This window comes from Hakea prostrata, chromosome 10 (genome assembly GCF_041222555.1).
Source record: "Hakea prostrata isolate BN-2017 chromosome 10, UWA_Hpros_2, whole genome shotgun sequence".
Classification (NCBI taxonomy): domain Eukaryota; kingdom Viridiplantae; phylum Streptophyta; class Magnoliopsida; order Proteales; family Proteaceae; genus Hakea; species Hakea prostrata.
Window position 1 is genome coordinate 46,637,537 of NC_142609.1, and position 24,223 is coordinate 46,661,759.

At 37.8% G+C, this 24,223-nt stretch overlaps 1 protein-coding gene and 1 pseudogene across 5 annotated transcripts; both read right to left on the reverse strand.

Annotated features, from left to right (window-relative positions):
• Positions 1-1,135: 1,135 nt before the first annotated feature.
• Positions 1,136-12,631, reverse strand: LOC149003481 (cyclin-T1-4-like). Of its 4 annotated transcripts, none has more exons than XM_089136496.1 (7): positions 12,443-12,631; positions 11,296-11,789; positions 10,954-11,035; positions 9,535-9,669; positions 8,894-9,069; positions 3,117-3,262; positions 1,136-1,450 (listed from the first exon to the last, which is right to left on the reverse strand). In XM_089136496.1, the coding sequence occupies exons 2-7, from the start codon at positions 11,784-11,786 to the stop codon at positions 1,419-1,421; spliced, it is 1,062 nt and encodes a 353-aa protein (XP_088992622.1). In that variant the 5' UTR covers positions 11,787-11,789; positions 12,443-12,631; the 3' UTR covers positions 1,136-1,418. The 4 variants fall into 4 exon arrangements, 3 of the variants coding, with proteins under 3 accessions (XP_088992622.1, XP_088992623.1, XP_088992624.1); XM_089136497.1 differs by having other exon boundaries at positions 11,296-11,792; XR_016170157.1 differs by lacking the exon at positions 1,136-1,450 and adding an exon at positions 3,534-7,841 and having other exon boundaries at positions 3,176-3,262.
• Positions 12,632-17,019: 4,388 nt separating this feature from the next.
• On the reverse strand, positions 17,020-23,715 carry LOC149003482 (transcription initiation factor IIE subunit beta-like; annotated as a pseudogene). The gene is made up of 3 exons (XR_016170427.1): positions 23,473-23,715; positions 18,016-18,130; positions 17,020-17,611 (listed from the first exon to the last, which is right to left on the reverse strand). The product of XR_016170427.1 is annotated as a transcription initiation factor IIE subunit beta-like (transcript).
• Positions 23,716-24,223: the final 508 nt, after the last annotated feature.

Here is a 24,223-nt window from a genome sequence, read left to right on the forward strand (position 1 = left end):
CCTATGTACTTGAATGTTGCTTTTTCTTTGATATTATGGGGGTAGGGAGATGTTACTAATATATATCCTGCCAGATGGGTGGGAACCCAAGACCTCCCCATGGGAGTTTGGGTTGTTAACCGCTCAACTATCTTACCATTGGCATAGTACTTGCTGCCTATAATCTAGAATTAAGATTTCGATCTCGACCTTAAGCAGCACAGAACTATGCATTAAGCACTGAAGTTAAATTGCTCAACTATCTCCACTGGACTTTGGGAGACGGATGTCCTATAGGTTGTCGATTATTTTTTCTCTTGCCGTTGTAATATAAGCTACCGGTTCCCCAAAAAAGAAATCAACCACTCAGATTTCGCTCACAAACGGTTTTTCCTTTCTATCTTATCCACTAGCCCTCCCGAGATCTTGGGATGGGTTGGCCTTTCCAGTGCCATGGCATGCTTGCTACTAGGCACAAAACCAAGTTTCTCCATCTCACCCTCAGGGTTTGCTCTGCTCTAGAAGGTGTTCTATTTGCAATATCAACAACAATCCAGAGCCGTGGCAGCTTAGCAGGGGATCATTGTCATTCCATTCAGTTCTACACAAAGTGGATTCAGGAGTTGGAATTTCACATCAAGTGGAAATAGGGGAGTAACAAAGTTAAAACAGAACAAGAAAATACATACGATTCTTGAACTAGTCATTGGCAAGATGAGGCGAAGACAACTTCAGATGGGTTGTTATATCACTTTGTCGACGGGGAACATCATTCCCCCACCAATTCCTTCATTTAATTTTCTTCATGAAAACAAAACCAACCCAACACCAGACCCTACGATTAGATCCAATAGTCCACAGGTGCTTAGGGAAACAATGTCAATTGGAATGAAAAATTGATGGTATTAATCCTCTGGGTATCGATGATAACTGCAATTTTTCTTCACTATGGTGCAAAGTAAATAATGAACCATCAACAATAACATGCACCCTCCTCACTCGCATGTTGATTTCCCAAACGCAGTCCAAGAGCAATAATGGTCATGAGCGAAGGGATTACAAAATTAATGTAAGAAGAGGCAGGCACCGGCCACATTTGTATGATTTGGGGTTTTTTCCCTTTTTTTTTTTTTTTTTTTTTGGGGGGGGGGGGGGGGGGGGGAGGGAGTAGATCCAAGAAACACTGCCAGAATGTACACCATATCCCATTTCAACCAAACATCTAACATTTTGCAGCAAGTGCAAGAGAAGTTGATATCATTTTGCTGGCCTGCTCGTTTGATTTCTGACTAAATGCAACAAATTTGTCACGAGTACAATATCAGATGATAAAACTAAAATACAAATAAACTCACTCTCTTGTAAATCACTGAGGGGAGTTGTTCACATATACTCGCTCTCTTGTAAGTCACTGAGGAGAGTAGTTCATCTTCTGTTTTCTAAAAGAGCTCCATCAACTGCTGGACAACATCTGCATATAAAATGGATCATACAAAAAGTAAGGATGCAGAAATCAGCATATATGCCTTATGGATCTCTTAAGGAGTTACAAAAAACTAGCCAATTTTACTCCCCAAGATGGGAGGAGGATAAAGTATGAAGATGAAACCATTCCCTTCCAGTTTAAAGACAACTGTTTCGAAGTGTCAAAAGTAAAGATATCGACAAGGATGTAAAGATTAAATTGAACAGAATAGCATAATCATCTGGAATGCTTGGTGAATGTTTCTGTATGGACACAGATCAAATATGAACTTCCTACCATCCTCCTTTTTTATTATATAGAAAAGCAATCAGATAATAGTCGTTTTAGTGCATTTTGCTTCAGTCCAGCGGATTAAATGCACAGAACAACCGCTTGTTTTTCAACGGTCGAGATTGAAACTCCTTTTTTATGAAGCGGCTATTTTTAGTTCTTTTAAATAAAGATCCTGACTGTGGTCACACAAAAAATAAATTTGGATGATGAAAAGGCTTTTAGCAGCTCTCTTCAATGCAGATACACTGCCTCCTAGAGTGAATGATGGCCAACTAGAATTTCAGGAATTTATGTTATTCGGGAAACAATGTCTATGTTTATTCAATCTTATTTTAAAATTTAATTATCCGGGTAGGAGTTCCTAGTCAAGGAGTTGGTCTAATTTTTGGAGTCTTCACTTTTCTGTATACATGGCCTAATCCCTAATTGGCAGAGAAAGAGAATTGAATAGATTATTGTTTGAGAGCCCGTGTGACTGCACATGTATCTCTTCCTCTATCGTGCAAGACAAAATTTCCTTTCAGGCATTCCCTTCTCATAGCCGGCCTGCCACCACTCTTCCAACAAAGATGGTCTTGTGCTTGATAAAGACTTGTGGGATTAGTGCTTTGATCCAATTGGCAACTGGGTGATGCAAAACCTAGGTGGAATGCTTGAAGGATTCGATTGACACCTTGCTTGAGGCTTGGTAGTTTGTTATGGTTCTCTTTTGAAGTCTTCCATCATGGTTTCTGTTTCAATTTGACACTTTGATTAAGGTTGGCAGTACTGTGTCTGCTAACAACCTATGATTTCTTACCCCATCCGTAACCAACACATTTGAATTTCCACAGTCCTCCCAATTTCCTCATGATTTCTTGTTTATTGTAGTGCTATGAAGTAGCCCCAATAGGGTTGAGAGCCAAGACACCAAGTCTTGCGGACCTTAGGAGTCTTTTTGGATGGGTACCTACATCATGTTCTCCCAGACCCTCTACTTTTCTGTGGTTTTAAAAACTGAACCTATCCCTTAGTAAAGATCGCGGTTCAGCTAGTCGTTTGACAATCCATAATCTAGGATCGCATTAGAGATTAGATAAGGTCTGGTTTGGAAGTTCTTTCCAAAAATGAATTTAGCACCATAAGATTTTCTTTTTGCTTCAACATAGAAAACAACATGCACATAATCCCAGTACTGCAAGTCTACCTTGCATCTTGGGGGTGGGCCTTTTCATTTCTGTCAACGTAAAGGCTTTTTTTTCTTCTTTTTTTTTTGGGGGGGGGGGGGTTGGATGCAGGGGAAAGACATGCAGGCAGGCACCCAGCTCTTTTAAAATATATATATATATATATATATATATATATAAATAAAAAATAAAACAAGAAAAGATACTCATACCTTTAAGAATAGATGGTGTGATCTGGAACTCCTGCCAGATATTTTGGTAAGAAGCAAGATCAAAATTGAGGAACTTGGCAGCGAGGTAAGCAGCACCGGCAGCAATGTGGTAAGGTTTAAATTGAAGCCACAGTGAGCTCCGAAGCCTGACAAAAACACATATTTTCATTCATTTGCAAGCACTTGCCTTAAAAACGGAGAAAACAAATAATAAGCCAAGCAATGTTCAAGTTGGACGAAAGATTAAAAGAACAGCCAAACCACCCATCTGCAGCAACACTAAATATCAGCGGCAATTTCTTGTACATGGTGTTTTAACATCAGCAAAATTGATCAGTATCATAAAGATAAATAGACAGCAAGCAGCAGTTTTTAGTAACCAAGAACAAGCCAGTTTCTTAAACATTCTTTCCTTACCAACTAAGAATGCAGCAACCAGGTGGAATATATTCCAGGAATCGTCTGCAGAAAGCTGGTTATTTGCTCAGTGCCAAAACTACAGCAATATGTTAAATCTTTTGGAACAATTCCATCAGCTCCAGGCCCAATTCTGCTACAGGGGGTGTCCACACACAGCAATCCACACGCAATTCCATTGCCATAGGTAATGGGATGTTTCAGAATTTGCAATCATCAAGTAGTAAGTGCATGGTATCTTCAGCTCAACAGTGTTGTACAGAGAGACATGCTAATATGCATGATAGCATACTTGACCACATGCATGTGCAAATATACAAGCCTAGTTCCAAGGCTGAAAAGCAGGAAGTTTCCTAATGGGCAACGAAATGTACAAAAAATGTGCAAGTGCACGCCAAGGATAAAGAGCCAGTAGAACTGAAATAAGCATTGCCAGTAGTCACTTCAGCAAAGCCACGTGTAAGTATGGGAGTAAATCATAAGGAAGAAAACAAAAATTACTTAAATAATTTAACTCATAAAAAGAATTATACCATAGTATCATATTAGAAGCCATATACTGGTTAAGTGTAGTATACTATCACAAAACCGTCCGGTCAATAGATAAGGATGCATGTCAGCTTTTACATGTTAAATAGCATATAGGTTTTTAAAGTTACACGTCATAGAAATTAAATAACTAAAATAACTACAGATATCTGCATAAGAATATAGATCCTGTTTGACTTGTTCTATTTGTAACTGGTTTACCAGGGGAAAACACCTCTTGGTAAGGCTGGAAACACATTCCAGTCACCAAAGTTCTGCCTGGTATGCTGACTGGTCTTGGTTGACGCCATCGTCTAAAAAAAGAAGAAAAGGCAAGCCTAACATTATTCTATACTTACATGGATAGAATTTTTTTTCTTCTATAAATGCATTAACATATAAACCATATTCAAGATTCATCCAAGTGAAGGCTTCCCAGACAAGTGACTTGATTCACTCATCATGTTGACCACAAGTGCAGTATCAAAGCATGACATCATGCATAAACTTATACATCAAAAAAATTAACAAGTGCATAATATTGGATATGCCACATGTACACCCCTCCCTACAGCTTCTTGGGTAATAACACACATGGCATATTTAAATAATTACATGATGTCTGCTTCCCTCATGAATAGATTAATCTAGGTCAAAGAAGTTCTAGCTTAGAATCTAAAATTCCAAGGAAATAGTCATGGCATACTGTGGATATACTTGAGAAGTCATGAAGTTAGAAATCTTTGATTCATCAAATGTACTGTAATAATAGTGGAAAAATAGATAGCTTACACCACAAGGATTATTTTAAGGAAAATGAAATCACCAAATTACAGACTTAATTACAATTTACTGGAATGATGCAAGTCGTGTCTCAAAAACTGTTTTTTCTGGAGTTCTGTTTCTTAGTTTCAAAACCTAGTATTCAAGTAAATACATAAGCTTTTGAAAAGTACAAAAGACAAGTACATATTAGTTGGAAAAGTACACAAAGGACAAGTACAATATAGAGTAAAATTAGAAGTGTGCATGTGTGCATCTATTAAGAATCAACAAGAGGTGAAAAAAAGTGAAGTAATGCACCAGGAGTGGGAGGATCATTCTGGTTCTAAAGCCATTTCTAAGAAGCTGGGGTAATGGTGACTCTGGGCCCAACAAAGAGTGGCCCTTATAAATAATGCATGTTACCCATCCTCCATATAAGTATGAATAAGGGGGGGAAAGAATGCTCATGGCTAATGCAAGATGATGATGCCTCTAGAAATGTTCTGTTAAAAAGGAGTAAAGGAGAAATAACTAAGGATGGCACACTATAGACCAACTACATACTCAAGCACCACCAGAAAAAACCTGAAGGGGCTGAACAAGGCAACAAAATCAGATTAATGCTTAAACCAGCTATTATAAATCTGGAAATAAGAGAATAGAAATACATGGAAGGACAAACCCAAGAGTTAATGGGAATCCATGTCACAACTCATGTATCTTATGCATGCAGACATAAATATCCGAATTTCGGGACAACACATGTATGGAAAACCACCATGACTTGTATTGAAAACATTGAATCATTCTTAGTGCAGTACCCCAGAAAAAGCGGAAACATTTAGTTACAAGATAAAGAATCCCAACACTGATCTACAACCTGATAGACAAGGGTACACCTCATGTGAGGAGTATCTGCCATCCCCAAAAAACCCAGATATGACAATTATACTGTGTATCCATTGTCGAACCAACACAACTATCAAATGGTGGAGAATGATATGGTCAAGCTATGTATGCCCAAAGTAGTCTATGGGCCAAAGACAGCATATCGTTACAGCAAGCCCAAGCCAAAACTGCTCCTTTGTTTCTGTAAGATGCAATATGGATTAATGAAAATAGAGATGAGTGAAGCGATGAAAAACTGTACAGGTCCATGGTACGCTAAAGTAAGTTCATGGGTGGATTTATATGATATCCAAAATGTAATATGAAAAAGAAAAGGAAAATTTAGACATAACACCAAAAGAATGGGAACTGTGCCAACGGCGTTTCATAGAAATGGAGCAATAACTACAATAAGTAAAACAAAATCAAATAAAGATATGGATAAATTAGAAAACCCTTAATAAAATAATCCTACAAAACAAACTCTACATATGAATTATCCAACCACCCCCACCCAAAAAAAAAATAAAACTCTGGATTTGAATATACAATGTGTTACATAGTTTTATATAGGAAAGCGGCTGAAAAAAATCCCAACTCCACAAAATAGTAACTTTCTAAAAATTCCTGTGAACCTACAAGGAAACCATATCCTTAAAGACACCAATGAAATCACAAGAACTGGGTAACCTTCACCTGACATAAGAACCAAACAGGGTTCCATCATCCAAAACTTTCCAAGGATTCCTTTCCAATTCACATTCTAGATCCCTTGACACTGCTAGGCCACAAGAAAACCTTAATGCTTCTGTAGATTATAAAAATACAACCTATTACATCTGGCACCATTATTGCTGATAATGTGGCTTCCTGAATCCAAATTGATCAAATTCCAATAATTTATAAATATTAAGTTCTTTTCCTCCTCAAATTGTTTACAATGACAAAGAAGGTAGTTCTGACCATAGCATGAACTGAACTGCAAAGGTGAAGCTACAAAAGCAAGTTCTTTTCTAATTCTGAAACAATTTTTTGTCAACCTTTGAAGAAAGCTCTGCAGGATGAAAGAGAAAACTAGAAGTAGAATAATAATTAGGCCCTGCATCAGATTTATGTTGGGGGAAAAAGAATAAACCCCAAATGAAGGTGAAGGGGCTGCAAACACACACACACACACACCCAAAAAAAAAAGAGAGAAGAAAGAAAGAAAGGGAAAGACCATCCAAAAATAAGTTTCTGAAATTGAAATTAAAGAACAAAAAAATTCTTTGGAGCGACTCATAAAAATAATCACTTCCATGAAAAAGCCTCAAGCCACCAATATGAATATCCAGAACTGACATCAAGACAGCATATCTTAAAGTCTAAACAAGACGACACCTCTCAGGTGACTGTGCCAAACATGCTAGCATTAACCTGATCAAAACCTAGTGACAAGGTCTGCCAGTAGCTTCTGCCTTTGGTAAACTAAATTAAACTGTTGGCCATGAATCAACATAGTTGATAGAACGGTATGGTAGGAATCACACATCATTTCTCGTTTCGAAGTCTCCATCTAAGGATGATTCAAATGAACCTGACCAGTGGCATACATCACTGCATGAACAGGCAGCCCAATTTTTCCAAAAACATCCATCCAAGACTCTCAGAGGAATCATTCCAATTTTCAGACAAGAAATAAAGCAGGTAACAAAACTGGTTCTTTAAGGTCTCGGGCCTCTCAATAACCGGCACATGCGGTAGCAGAATGGTTACCATCAATACAGTGTTAGATTTGGTACCAGTGGGTATTGGTGGTATCGAACAAATTTGCCCTTAATATTCTTCAAAAAGTGGACTTATTAGACTTTTTTACCCCTTGTCTGTATTGTGCAACCAATACAGTATCAGCTTGCTATTGGTATCGTCAGGGTGCAAAACCATTCCATATTGCCCAATACAGACGATATAATACTGATACCTAGAACCATGAACCAGTGACCAAGTTGGTAATGGCCTGTAACCATAGCATGTATCCACAACATAACAGAAGTTCAACTTCATAAGCAAAATAAAACTTTCCATGAACAGCATATCAATCCGCCAGCTAAGAATATCATACAGGTGAGCACGCTATTCTTGAAGACCCTGCAATTAATATGCCATGCCAAAACATCAATATGCCACACCATAAATGACTAGCTAGGGAAGCAACTTTTCATATTAAAAAAAAAAGACAGTGATAAACACTGACACAGTTCAAAAGCAGTCTATAAAACTTAAAAACCAGTAATGGAATATGGAAAGAGCAAAATAAACAAACAAGTAACTGAGACAAAAACTGGTCGGCAAACCTCAATCTACAACAGACAATCAACATTGAACAAACACACTCAAAATTGAGAAAAAGGGTTTCTTCAGCATGTATATTGTATAGGACAAACATACCAAAAAAACGTACGGATTTAGGCAAGGAGGCAAGACCAGAGCACTCTCTCTCTCCAGAGTGTGTCGGTGTGTCTGTGTGCGTATGCATGACAGGAAGATGGGGCCGTATAATTTGGCTATTGTTTTGTTTACCGTTTCTTACTGCTAAATTTCTCATGGTAAACACTATAAAATTTGGTTTATTGATACTCAGAAACCAAGTCCAAACAGGGGAAAAATAAAAGCTCTTAAGAAAAATGGGAGAAAAAGAACTTAAGCAACATGAGCAAGGGTCCTTCACAGTCCAAACTTAAAAATATAAAGGTTTTCACTCCTTCGCAGTGCAAACTTTAGGGGAAAAAAGGGAAGGCTTTTACTGAAGGACAACTACTAAAGGTTGAGACTTGAAAATACAAAATAACACTATTAAGAAATACCCAAAAAGGGGAAAAAGGCATGACTCCTCGAACGCTCCCTCCTCTACCCCCACCTCCATAGAAGAACCATTAGACTCGCTTACAGGTTATTATATACTTGGTCAGTAAACAAGTACTCCCCGGGATCATTCCCATTCTGAGGAGATACATTATTGAGATGTAGTTTAGTAAGGTTTTCCAATAAACCAACTCTGTCATTCCTTGTATCAGTGCCATCTCAGAATCTTCTGAAATCATCCAAGTTCTTAACAGTTGTAAAAATAACCATCTTCAGGGAAGAAAGAAATTTATTGATCATCAACGGCTTATAGAAGGCATAAGAAGAGTGGGACTTACCCTTCGCTCACCAAGTTCAGTGCCAAGTTAACCAAAACGGATTGTGAAAGTCCTAGTTTGTCAAGGACAGCTGTAAGAGGAACATAAGGATGCTGTACATTAAGCTCAAAATTTAAAGTTGTCAGTATCATTTGCTCAGCCTCAATCACCCGTTCCCTATATTGCTCAAACCAGTCCTGTTCCAAGAAAGAGAAGGTGGAGCACACAAAGAAGCAAAATTAGACAATGAAAGGTAGAACTTATGAATAAAATAGAAAAGGTGGGGGGGGGGTAAAAAGTATACTTCTGCCCTAATTATTCATGCTTGAATGCACACTAATTTAACACAAGTCAAAGAATGCTAGATCCCAAAGGTAGATTGAATATGGACCTCCTATACAGTAAAATAGTAATGTTTGATCCCAAGTTTTTTTTTGTGTGTGAAAAAAAAATCCCGAAGAGCCATATGGATTATAATGTTGTTCCATAATGAGCATTCCCCTAACCCCTTTAATAGATTACTGGAGCTTGCTTTTAGAGCAATGAATTGTGGATCTTGATAGCAGATATTTGGCTTCTCCACAGAAAAGTGGTGACGATGTCCTAGGAATGATACTACCAAATCAAACAAACCATTGCCAAAAAGGTCTAAAGATACTCACAACAGGAAGCATGTAGGAGAAGAAATTAAGATCCTGCTTATGACAAATTTCACAAGACGACTTCAACACATTGTTCAAAGGTCTCGCTGTCTCCTCAGATTTTGCAGCAAGGAACAGAGCAGCAGTTGCGATCAACTGAAAAACAGAGATAGAATTAGTAATAACAAATTTTCTTTATCTATAACATAAAAGAGGACAAGCTAACAGTCAAAAAAACTGCACAAAGAACACATGACCAGTCATACTAGTAATGAAGTCACCACAAAATAACAAAACAACAACAAAGGCAGTGAAGCCATAATTTTGGATAAACAAAAAGGATCATCAGAAAATAAAGCATAGAATGATCAAATCAGCGATCATGTATACAGACGTTTCCAGAATTGAAAGTAATGAACAACTAGTTTCAAATCCCTGGAAATTGCAACCAGCAAATCCTAGGCAAGATCATGGAGATGAAGGAAGAGCATCTCGCTTTGCAAAATTCAATACCATGAACACTAAAAGTCAAAAAAAAAACATTGCAAGGCCTTGGGTTCCAACACATTTTTACAGAATAGGAAAAAAAAGACTTTAAAATAGAAGTCCAACTAATCTAAGCTCTACTTGACTGAAAAACCTAAATAATAAAAGAAATATCAAATAGGTACAGAGCTGCTCCCATAGATATATGCTCTTTCATAGGAGTCCCAAGCTAACTCAAACTGAATTTTATTCGATCCAGCCAAAAATCACACAAAGAGCAAAATTTATGTAACAGGATAATTTCCTGACTACTAGTAGATGTGTCACTACTAATCATCTAAATCTCAGACAAAATTAATGGAAATCTATAAGATCCAGGTTTCAAGCCTGGCTGAGATGGAACCCAGAGGCCCATGAATAAAACCATTGTCATGACTTGATATAAGAGCTGGAACGCCATGATTTAGGGCCTCACCAAAGCCAAGTCCAAAACTGATATCACACTTACTGGTAACACAAACTACATAATCAAAACATACTCCTTCAGACTTATAACTGACCCTACTGTGACCAAATGGTCAGGTATTCAAGTCTGGAAACAGCCTCAGTGAAAAAAGGGGTAAGAGTGCACACATTATGATTCTGTGTGGACTTGACCATGGTGGGAGCTCCATCCACTGGTACATCTTTCTAAAATTGAACCCGTCTAAAAAATAAAAATAGTAAATCATGCCAACTGCATTGCTGGGTTTCAAAAGTTGCATCTTATGAGTTACAAGGTCAAGAAAGTAAAAACAAATTCTACATCAACCAAAGCTCATTCTCATATTTGTTTGTACAAATTTTTTACCATTACCATGAACCAGAGCTACATGATGATTCACCATTAGCACAAACCAAGCATCCTATAGAAAGATATAAAATGAACATCTTGATTGTTTCAAATATACTTACGAATCTGTCATGGCATGCATGAGATCTTCGGACAAAAAACCGATGGCATAAGACCATGGCAGTTCCAATGGTAGTCTGTGGTCTGCACAAATACACAAATGCAATTATTTAGAAATCAAACCCCAAACCATAATAAGCAACAACTAATTCTGAAAATTAAACTTTCCCAATTGACTTGAATCAGTTCAAGTTAAAGGCTTCCACTTCACGTCAATACAGCAATTCATATGGATATAAATCCCACAAGAGATCTCAAAACGAAGTTTCAACTTATAAGTTGAATTTTAAAACAGTTAAAAAGAAAAAGAGAAAGAAACAAAGGTACAATAAGAACTAGCTTACAGTTCCAGCCGCATTCCAAGATTCTGAAGGAAAGCACAGTATGAGTAACGTAGATGTGTTTCTCGAATTGGATCAATACCATCCTTCCTCGACGGAGAGCATCTCTCAATCTCATCCTTTGACATAAAGGTTACATCATCCTCTAAATCCGAGTGATTACGCTTATGACTTGAATGAGAGTAAGCACTAGTGTCGGCTCTTGTGGGGGCAAGACTATTACTGGTTGACGGGACATCACCAACAGTTCCAGGCTGCCAATGGTATCTCCCGCTGTTCCCCCAGCCAGAGGATGAATATTTTCTCTTCTTTGAGGATGGAACATAAATTATTTCATTATTATTAACATTGTACACTTGATCCCAAAATTTCCCTCCGAAATCATGAGAGTTGCTATTGTTGTTGTTGTAGTGTCGAGTCTGTCGACTGAACGAGTACCCATTCTCATTGCCAAAACCGCCGCCTAGCGGTCGACGAGTTCGTGAGACATTCATCTTCTGCTGAATAACAAACAGCGATTAAAATTTGATGCTGACAAATAAATCTCCTAACATGCTATCTTCAATTTTCAATTTAAGGACAGGAATAGTAAATAAGTAGGCAGCATCTTCTCCGAAAAAGAGACAACCTACAGTTATCATTGAATTTTCAAACAAACCATATTTTCAAATGATTCAGATATAATAGAACAAAAAAAAAATCAATATCATAAAAATTAGCCTAATTTATTCGTGAGGGAGAAAAGAAAGAAAAAACCCAAGCTTCTCCATATGATATGAAATCCACCTAGGCGATTGCTAATTCCATTCCGATGACTTCAGCGTTTAGAAACCGATAAAGATCATAAATTTTTGAAGAACTTCTCAGATCTGCCTAACCTAAATGAGAATCGAGACAATTTTCAACGAAAATCAAAAGCAGCTGCTCCACGGAATATATCTGCCTATGGCCACCGATCCTTCCCCCAATCTTCTCGAAAAAACCAAAAATATTTTGCCGATGAAAAATTAGAAGGAAAAAAAACAACGTTTTGTTATCTGGGTATGATGGTAAGCACATCTATTCTTTTTAATTCCAATAATTCCTATATAACCGTTCATAATCCTTGCATGTATAGAATTCATAACGAAAATCCCATGAACAAAGATACCTGTTTGCAGTGAGAGATGACTCTGTTCTTGCCTGTTCTTCAATGTAAAGATTCAATCCTGCAGAAATTTTTGAAAAATTAAAGTCGAAGAAATGAATGGAGATTTGCTTGTGTTTCTCTCTTTTAGGTGGGAGTAGTTGCTTGTAATCGTCAAGGCTAGCAGAATTGAGAGGTGTTTTGTTTACAATGAGAAACCCAGCGGCGAAAAATATATATATATAATCCAAGAAAAGGTCTAATAACTCATTAATAAGTTGTGATAAATTTCATGGACTCGGTGAGTTCGACTTCACCGAAGTAAACGGCGAGGATTAGATATCCACCGTCAAATCTTGATCCAACCAGATCTGTGGTCAAGGGATGCGTGCCGTATGACGGAAAGTACAAAGTTTCATTTTATGTTTTTTTTTTTTTTTTCCTTCTTCTTCTTGGGTAATATTTAAACTTTTCTTTTTTCTTTTCTCTTGTAGAGTTTACCGGTTTTTTCCCCTTTTGGGTAATGTTTAGGGTTTAAACCAGTGTATCAATAAAATGTTGTTGGCCTGAACCAGCCCAAATCCGCCCTACCGTGACCTTAGTCTAGCCTAACTATTAAACCCGAAAAGCGGTTTGAGTTACAAAATAATTGGCCCTAACTGAATCAGGTAAGTTTCAAGTTTAGCCTTCAGACCAACCTACTCAACACTAATGTTAGTCACACTAGAACTATATGTAAATAATTATTGTATTCAATTAACTATCTCAATCGATTAACTCAACTGGCAAACCCTAATGCAATTTGCTTTGTTATTAGTATTAAAAATCTAGACCAGGTCAAGGTAAAACAGGATATTATCTTGACATTATCAAGGTAAATCGAGGCACACTGGTTTAGAAGAACCCTAATAGGATAACTCATGGGTTTGGCATTCCCAAACCATGGGAAGGTTGGGTAGGATTTGAGTTGGGGGTTTAGGTCTCTATGAGATTGACCTGATCCAATTTGGCCTGTTGACGCCTCTTTAACGTTATAAGGGCTTCAAATTTTATCCAAGTCTTACATTCAAAAAAATTTTTGATAAAAAAATATTCAATTGACAATAATCAACACATGTTAGAGAAGATCAACTATTGAGAATTTGGAAGATTTTTTATGTTATTTATAAGATCCAAATTGAATTTCATTCGATCTTCTGTTTTTTTCCATTATTCCAAGGGCATGCAATTCAATTGTTGATGCCTTGGTTAAAATGGCCCACTTGGTTGAGCTGTCGACATTGTGACATAATACTATTTCGCTAATTTAGCTAATGTAATGGAGAGGCCAAATTGGCTGTTAAATTTATAGCTCTCAAATCTATGGACCTTAATTTACAAATTAAATCTTTCGTTATGGAATGAAATTGTGGATTCATCCAATAATACTATTTGATCGGCCTGTTTTGTGAATATGGAATGGATAGTGCCTTCAGAGATTCTGATTTCACCCTTACCATTACGTATGGATACAAGTCATACAACACAATTACTTGGGTCATGAACTAGTTTCAACCAACACGGGTATGGACCTCAAATTCATGAATTGGGCCTGTAAAACAAACAGTCCAACTAATGTGAGAGGCCAATAAAAAAGCTCTTAAGCCCAATTTACTTTCTTTCAACGGAAAAAATTCAATAATGCTTTTCGGCGTTTAAATTGGTGGATATGCCATCAGAGATTCTGATGCTTTACGTATGGATACAACACAATTACTTTAGGTCATGCCAGCCCAACACTATGGACCTCTCATATTGGGCCTGTAAACCCAGTCCAACAATGTCCAATAAAAGTCTAACCCAATTAAACGGTTCTTGGGCTTGGCAAATCTCCCTTTAGCAAAAATGAAAAGTTTTATGTATGAGGATTTCTATTTCCTCTCATTAGCTATACATGGTAGGCCCCTTGTTAAAGCTCATTTGAAATACCTGCATCTCTTTTCACATGACAAGTGTAGTTTTCTACACGGTTGGTGTTGAAGATACTTTACGTGTCTCTAGAGATTGTGGCTTTTCTAAAACTGTGCGGTGTGAGATGTTACCTGAGATGTAAATGTGAAAATTTTTTAGTGTTAGTCTTGAGAAATGGATTTCTCTCAATTTCGTAAGAACAATGGTGCGAAGTAAAGATGGTTGGACTCGGCTTTTTGCTTGCATGACATATGGAGTCGAAAGAAGAATTCAAGTGAAAGTCACCTTTAAGGGTTGAACTAAAACAAAGCTACTCATATTTTATAGATGCTTGAATTTGGGCACAAAGGCCGATGATCGAAGAAATTGAAATCATTGATTGAAGAGATGAAACTGAAAAGCCATAGACTATGGTAATCCATGTGAGAAAAGAAGTGAGCTAGCTCTTGGAAGACATATCATTGACAATTCTTCCTCAACAATCATTTGTAGCTCATCAATAATGGTGTAGAGGTAGTGAACATTAAGTTTGTAAGGAGAGGAATGTTTTGGAATGCATAGAGGAAAGGATTCGGAGTTTGGATCACCTTCCAGTCAAAGGAGAATAGCACTGCTCTCGTTTTTTCACTACTAATTGTGTGGGGCTCACATCTAAGTATCAATAAAATAATTCAAAGGTAAGACCTCCAGTGAGTTTCACATGAACTTCACATAATATGTATGATGAAAAAACATTGTATATGTATTTCTCCAACAAAGAGGTGATTCAGACTCAATGGTTCCACTTTAGAAAACTTGACTGCTCATCTAGCAACAAGTGAATTATGCATGAGAGAGAGAGGATTCTCTCCAACTCCTCCCAACACTCCCAACATCTAACCATCTAACCGACACCCTGAAAGAGGAGGCTTCAAACCTCAAATGAGTCTTGAGGACCACCGGCAGCCCAATGAACACTGCATTCAGTCTTTCTGCAAGTGAAGAGGTTAGCTGTGTAAGTTCAAATAGGAAATGGAATTTAATGCAATAATGCAGAGCACATGCACCAGTTCTTGGTTTGATGGTCGTAAATGAGCCCAACTGTCCCAACCCCTCATCTCTACCTTCTCTTGCAAAACCAACCTTTAAAAGTTCACCAATCATGGTTGCTGGTCCCTTCTTAAGGTACTTGATAAATTCAATTGGATCCATTGACAACTCCCAAGTGGGACTTGGCTCCATCAATTGGAAATCATCTTCTATGATACTTCTAGTAAAACATTAATTGAAATCTCATGCGCCATTAATATATGGCCACTCCCCACTCCCTAGTGTAAATTATGGTAAAAATAGTCAAAATATGGAATAACTAGGGGTGCAACGGGGCCGAACTGGGTCAGGTTTTTGCAATTCTAAGTTCAGTCCTATATTTTCTAGTCTAAGCTCATTCTCACCTTAACCCTAAGACCTACAGAGCCAAGCTAAGCCCATTGCCACCCTGATTGGCCATGTCCATGTACTTGATTGACCCTATCCCTTGCCCTAATTTGATTGGTCATATACTTGGCCATGTCCTTGATTGGCCTTATATTTGGCCCTATCTTCATCTATGTTCCTAAGTCATTGAGATCAAACCTCAAGACCAAAATCAAGTCTAGAGTCAGGGCCAAAAATCAGGGATGGCTCAGGACAGGCCCAGTAGGCCAAAGAGTAATCTCAAGCGGTCAAGCCCGCCCTTGGCCCTAGTCAGAGCCATAATTTGACCCTCACCTGCACTTAGGGCCAAAATTTTGAGTCCAAGCCCTATTTAGGCTCAGGGAGGGTCAAGGCCGTTAGAGCCAAACTTGCACCCCTAAAAATAACACAAATTTTTGGGGAAAAAATGTCCAATATAATTAGTATGTATCAAATATGAGATACCATTTAGACGTAATTGATACGGTGATAACTAATTAACAAAAGGTGTTGTACTAATGAGGAAAGCAGACATGAGGAAAAACTATAGAAGATAACTAAAGATATTTTTTTAACTAAGTTTTAATTGGAGAGTATATATTGTAGAGGATGAAAATCCTTGGCTATCTACGTTTTGCTGAGTTAAATGGTGTCAAGATGGGGTCAACGCTTTGTAGATGGATAAACCACCAAGCCTCTTACAGAAACTCACGAAAAAAGCATGCAAACCATATTCTTCTTTATCAAGGCAAATCAAAACAGATGTGAGAGAGAGAGAGACTGTCTAAAGGGCATGGCAAAAAAGTATTTTTGTTTATCACAGGTTGCGATCTAGTATTTTCCTCACACATTTTCACCATATATTTAAAGAGAGTTCACATTTGGTCCAAATTGTCACTGCTCAGAGGTAAGCTCCCTCTTAATATATGACAAGAGATGTGAGAGAAGCACAATCCTCATCAACTCTCATCTCTACTTGCAAGTTACCCTTCCAGAGCCATTATTTAATGTTATGGGTTCAAGATTTTCCCTGAACTGAATATATTTGATGTTGTGGCCTTTTAGAACATGATTTTGATTTTGCCTTGCAGATAAACCTGATCATAGAATGCCTTATGGCCTTCTAGAACATGATTTTGCCTTGCAGCTCTCCTGTAAACATTCATGAAGGCTGGAATGAACAGGACAGAAATAAAATGGGTTAGATTAGATGAGATAATAAGTGGTCAACATTAAGTGGCTTCTCAGCTAAGCAGCCTTGAAAGATGAGAGTTACAAGTACAAAAGGTTGTGATAGCCAATATTTGATAATCAAGTGGCAATTTGGATGACTCTTTGGTCTTACAATTAAATCTGGATTCCTACCCCCAATGCATCAGAAAAATGAATGCAGCTTGCCAATGCAAATAGCAACTTATAAACAGAAAACAAGAAGAAGAGACTTAACACGTTTCAACCACTCAGGTATCAGGAATATTCAAGTTCAGGAAAAGCTCCGGAAGATGGGCATTTGTCAACTTAGTTCTCTTGCTGATCTCACGCTGCTTCTTCTTTGGCTTGGGCTTGGAGGGAGCTCCATGCATCTCTGCCATCGCCATCCTCTTGGCAGTGTCTGTTGCAGGCTTCATCCCATTCTTCTGAAAATCTTTCTTCTATGTCAACCATATCAAGTGGCAGCACTGTTCCCCTGAAGAGCTGCTTCAAATCATCATCCACCTTAATAGAAACCCCGGGGAGACTTGGATATGCTATGTCCTCCTGTGAATCAAAATTGGATAGCAACCAAACCTCGCCTGCAGCCTTCAGGGCCTGTAAATATCACAATGTGTGGATATGGAATTAAAAGAATAGGACATGATTGGGATCATCTGAGCAGAATGACTTCCACAAAACTAGGACCATTTGGTACATTAATCTGATACTACATGCAAGGACAGTGCGAAACAATCAAGTGATATGAGCCCAAGAAACATAGAGATGTTAAGTGGATCTCGTCTCGACTCGCCTCTGCAAGTTTCCCCATCTTTACAGCCCTCTGATGCACTTGTTAATAGCCAACATCTACACCAAATATTGAACGAGGACTACTGTATTCAAACAGCTTCTATTTTATACACATTTTAATGCAAATATGGAAGTACAGATGCAGTAAGATAAACTCATGACTCAACCTTAAAATGCTTTAACTGAAACGGTACCAAATTTAAATTTACCTGCAAGTCCTCCATCACATTTGGATATGCATCCTTGATCAATAATGGCAATCCCCTCAGCATCCTCCTGTATCAACTCAAGCAATTTGTTCTTGTCCTTTAAATTATGCTTTGACTGCAAATGTTTCATTGACAAAATTACTTTCTTACTACTTGGAAGGTTCTTACAGCAAGTACAACCATTTATCCGTCAAACGTGGGAGGGGGGGGTTGGGGGGGGGGGGGGGGGGGGGGGGGTGGGGGGGGTTTGGGGGGGGGGGGGGGGGGGTGGTGGGGGCCCCCCCCCCTTTTTTTTTTTTCCCTTTGGTTTTTTTCCCCCGGGGGGGGGGGGCCCGGGGGGGGGGGGCCGGGGGGGGTTTTTTTTGTGTGAACCTTTAAATGAAAAAAAAACAAATAACTTTTTTTTTTTTGGTTGGGGGGGGGCCCCGGGGCGGGCCGGCGGCGCGCGGCGCGCAGTTGACACCAGAATTGCTCCAAAACTACTACTACATTACTTGTAACATGAAATGGTTACCTTGTAAGAGAAGTACTCCCCCATCATATTGCACTTTAGGATTATTTCTCAAACTGTCAGAGACAGCTTTGTTGGCATTTACATCAACATAACATGCTTCATTGAGCTGCTCAGGCGTATACGCTTGCCATGTCTACAAGCAAGATGTCAAAGCAAAGAAGAATCATAACTTTTTAAAATGTCCTTGACAGTTGACAAAACACAACTTATTACTATACATTCTTTAGAATACTATGTTGTTGCATACAATCTTCGAGCAGATGTACACATGCAACTAAATCTCAGTAATAACTGACCATATATTCTGTAATCTCTTGGTTTTAAGCCTGGGTGAAACGAAAACCACAGGCAAAACTGAAGTCTGACCTGGATTTCAACCACTGCTCAAATTTCAGTCCTGGGAAAAACCGAGACAGAATTTACCTTCCCAAATTTTTTGTATCATATCTGGGTCCATCTCAGATGAGCCGTCTCCGCCAGATCAAACCATTTTGGTTCATCTCTGCCTCCCTTGCTGATTGGGAGGTTGAAGACGGCCACCTCCTTTTCTACATTATTTCTAATATTGGTCTCTGATATTGCCCTCCCCTATCCTCTTAATCAAGTGTTGTCCTATATTATTTTTGTTCCAATGTCCCCTTGTTAAAAATTCCAAAGCCTTTTCGTATCCTTTTCCTTTTACCTACCAAGTAACCACTTCAAAGTACCAGCTTGTTACTGTTTTGATTCTTCCATAACATACTGATCTATTTAGGCCACTAGCTGGTCCTATAGCAATCCCAATTGGGTTTTAGTGTGCTGAATCACTTATAATTATACACCAAATTAAACTTATCTTGTTTTGCAATATACCTCTTTCATTGTGTTAATTATGTTTTAAATAGGGTGTTTGCAAAAACCCAGGTCAAAATACCATCAAAATAGGACTGGAACTGGCAACTGAGATTTCCTAGTAAAAGTACCAGGTTTCAGCCATCCAGGCTCGAAACCAAGATTTTGAACCTTGATTGCAACCCAGGGAGGCTCAGGATCTGAACCTCGCATCAAAACCAGAAGCAAGATCTAGCATAAGGGTGTCAAACAGTTAGGTTCCAAGCAATGATAAAGTCATCCAAATCCAATCCAAGAACCAAGTCAGTTCTAGAATTGGATCCAAATCCCATTCCTAAATTATTATTTTTTTAATATATATATCTTTAAAATAACAAAATCTTACAAAAATAAAAGATGAAAAGACAAGTAAAATAAAAACTTCTTAAATTAATCAACATATAGAAGTTTGAATGGGTTTATTTAAAGTATTCAAGGGATAAGCATTAGACCTAAGATGGTAAACGCCAGTACCCCTTCAAACATAAAACTTTAAATGCTTTAAATTAATTCGGCTATTCAGTTCGGTTTCAGCTAGAACCAACAGTCTAGCTCTAAACCAGAACCAAACCAAATCCAATCCAATTTAATTAGTTCAGGTTTGATTAATTCACATTGGCATTGGATTCGGTTACAAATCAACACCCTTTAAGTAGGCATTGGTTTCAGTGCCCAAAATGGTCCTCAATACCAACAATTAGAACCTTCGATGAGAATCATGAGCTAGCAAGATGCTAAACTTAAGCACTAATCCTTTTTCAGATTGTAGCATCTGCATAGATCAATAGTTTGAAGAGTGCAGATAAAGCAAACTTGGCTAAAATATGTAAAGCTTTCACGTGTGGCTTACATATCCCTGTAGCTATTATCCAAATTAGAACACTATATCTATATCTCAATGTCCTTGATCAGTCCCCATTCAATCTTGACTTTCCTGTACATCTCATCAGACAATTTCCTGTTTATTCAGCGAAGTTCCAAGTCCTCAGAGGTCAGAACAGAAAGCAATCCTTGTTCTAGACTTTATTAATGCTTTGTTTCTTTTAGTGTCATCATAATTTTGGCTAGTAAAAGTGCTGGTTACATTTCTACCATTGGGTTTTATTTCATACAGAAACTCATACCACCAAGAATAGCCAGGCCAAAGATTTAGTAGTACCTAAAGGTGTCTCCACTACCACAGCTCATGAAAGAAAGTGGAAAATCTAATGTGCCTAATAGGAATCACTCTGGTGTACGGGCAGTTATTGATCCAGCCTAATTTGGGATACGTTAAAGGGCTTAATTAAACTCATTCCATTAGCTTAGAGCTTTTATTTTTGTCTCCCAACAAAGAAAAGAAAAAGAAGAAGTAGAAAGAAAAGTTTGGAGCTTCTATCGTATTGGTCAAGTACCTAACATTTTATATCAAAGTTGATACCATATCACGGGTTAAAATCCACAAAAGGCTACCTAGGAGAAGAATTGTTTGGATTAGAGCGAATGTTATAATAAAAAAAGGGCTATTGCCAAAAATTTTGAAGCAAATTGCTCTAGTACCCCAAAACAGAGGCCTTAACAATGTTCTCGCACTTTATCTTTGAAAAGCAAAGACACCCCATAGTTGGAATTTCACACTAGTCCAATCCATTACTAAATGCCATTAAACCATCATTTTTTTTTAAGAAGTCTCATAACTACCCTTTGTATCCTAAATATCCTTATGAAAACTAGAGGAAAAGAAAGAGGTTAGAAATTGTGAAGAGTTGTTAGAGAGTAAGTCTAATAGAAAAGGGGAGATGAGGTCTTTGCACCCAAATATACATAAGACAATGGTCTTTAAACTATACCACTAACCATCCTAATGGAATTGAAACCAGTGCTTTTCAAAGATAAAGTGGGGTGTCAATGTTTAAAGGCCTATCTCTTGAGGTGCGGGAGCAAATTGAACCCACCCCCACCCCACCCCCCAACCCAAAAAAAAAAAAAAAGATAACGCAAAAAAGAGCAAGCAGCAGTTAGGAAGTTTATCCTCTTGCCTAGAGTGAGAGCTGTCAAGAAAAACAACATGGAAGTGTTTTGGTATGTTATGTGCCTATTGGGGTCCATATTAGTGTATGAGTACTAGACTGAGCCAGCCTAGTATAGGTTGGTTAAAAGACTTGGTTTAACTAGTTCCATCAGCTAAGGGGCTTTGGCGCATTGGCCAAGTACCTAACCAGAAGGACTCATATAATATAATATGCAAAAAAGACAAATAGAAACCTTAGAGAATCCAAACCGTATTTGATACGATTTGGGGCTTATAGGTTAGGGGGTTTATAAAGGAGATGGAAGAACACATCTGTTGGTCTTCACATTCAAGATCGAGATGCCCCAGATAACAAAAACACCTTCTCATAAATGCATCAAACCAGGATTTTAGGGTTAAGTATTGCAACTTCATCAGAAGATATCCATTTTTCAGCTAAAAAAACAAAAAGAAAGGGAAGGATAACCGATAAAGCATACCTTTAGGGTGATTGAAGTAATTGTGTCATGTTGAAAAGATTTCAAAACCTGGAAAACCAAAATATGGTAGAGACGTTGAAACACTAGGGACATAAGGCTGAAAAACACCGCGATATGCAAGGTTTGGTCGAGACAAGTGACTCTTTGTCACTAAATAATTGGCTTTGACAAGTTATACCATCTCGATCAAGATATCAACCAACTAAACCGAGTTGATTAACATTGTTTTCTTGAACACCTGAATCTCATTCAATCAGTCATAATAGTCTTTCATAAACTTACAACTCCACCAATCATCTGCCATATCAAGTAAGCAGTAACAATAAGAAAACAATCGATACACAGCCAAAAACATATCAACCAATAATCAATCCTTATAGGCTTCCTTGATATGGTTAGCAATTTGTCTTCAATAAGCTCCGTATCTTTGTTGTTGCATAACGCCTACCACATTTGCAATGTTCATGACCTCATCATCATCCCTATCATTATCATCATCTTCATCATCAAACTCTCCCTCTCTAACTTTTTCAAAAACCCAATTCAATGACACTTGCTTCTGATAGATAAGGTTGTGTATCACATTACACATGCAATCACAATCAACACTTGTGTCACCACTAAGGGCAAAAATTCAACCATGACTTGGACCTTACTTGAGGCATGAAACTGCCTGCTGCTTTGCTAACATATTAAATAACTATCAAAACCCGTCACTTTCAACTAAACTACTCAAGATTTATCCACAATTCCAACTTTCAATATTTAAGCAACAAACCAAAAGCTTCTAATAATCAGAATTCACATCTCAAGGAAACACGCACTGAATAAAAAATAACAGATCCACAAGGAGAAAAAAGAAAATCAAAACCGAGCCTAAGAAACTCAGAGCACCTTTTCACCACTAGGACTCTGGAGACAATTACATAGGTTCATAAAGATACATGAGGGTTCAGAGTTCAGAGTCTACAGGGGTCACCAGGAGAATCTTTTCTTCAAACTCTCTTGATGAACATACAAAGACAACAACACAGAATAGTGGGCACCCTAAAAGAAAGAAAGAAGAAGAAGAAGAGAATCTGGAGAAAAAGGTCCCTTTTGGAGTCTTGTATCAGAAGACTGAAAGTCTGAAACAGAACAAAACCAACTATTAACTCTTATATCCTTCATTATTGCACAGGGAATTCGATTCAAATTTCAGTTTCTCTTCATTTTTTAAACCATTCCTTCCTTTTCCACATGTGGATGAAATTATTGAATAAAAGAAATCAAAGACAAATAGCCCAGAATGAGAGTGAACTCTCTAAAAGAGAACCAAAAGGAGATTTGAGGTTGAACCCGGGAACTTGTTAACCGGAACAAGGTGATCAAACTAAAACTAAGGTAGAAAAGCCTTCAGACTAACAGAGAATCTTTGTTAACTTCCTACCCACTTCACTAAAGTTAAGTAGCAGAAGAAGATTCCCACCTCATAGTCCTCTTTTCTATTCTTTTTGGTGGGTTTCCATCTCTAAGCTTTTCTGGGCTGTCTCCTTATTTTTCAATCATAGAATTACCTTAGAGTTGACTTCGAGGAAGATTACCTTAAAGCTGAAGGCTTGCAGATACCTGACGTTTCTCCGGCAGCCTGAGTGAAGGTCGAAGGAGAGAGGAAGAAACTGGGACAAGCAAATGAAAAGAGTAAAAGATACTAAAGTATTCAACAATGAAAAGATGGAAGAAAACAGAGAATGTATCTTCGCATTTTTAGCAGGTATTTGCAGGAATAGGAAGAAAGGATTCAGGGAAATGGGGTAAAACTCAATCTCAGGCTCAGCTTCGCACGAATTTCACTTTCTCAATCTCTTAGAGAGAAGATGATGTCATGAAAGGATTCAGATTTCAGGGAAACCGAAATAGGGTAAAACTTAGTATGCGTTTGGTAATGGTATTTTCTGAGAATAGCATTCTTTCCAATAATTGTTTTCAGCCTTTTCATCAAAGAATTTTGACCGTTTGGTGAAATTTGTGCTGAGAAACATTTGAGAATGCCTGTGGAACAAATCAGCGTTTGGCAAGTTTTGTTCTTAAGAATAATTTTTTAACAAAAAAAAATGTCATTCCTACATATATGAAATAAACCAAAATTTCATTGCTATTATGGCCATAATGGTGATGATAATCCAAGTCAATAAACAGACAAGTAAACTGCCACTTATATGGAAGACTGTAATGTACACAGTTTTTTGCTTCAGCTGATTGAAACAGAAGCCAATGTAAAGCCATTGAAGAACTAAAAAAACAAAAAGTACTTCAAGGTTAAGTTCTCCCTGTTATATTACAAACCGAAAAAAC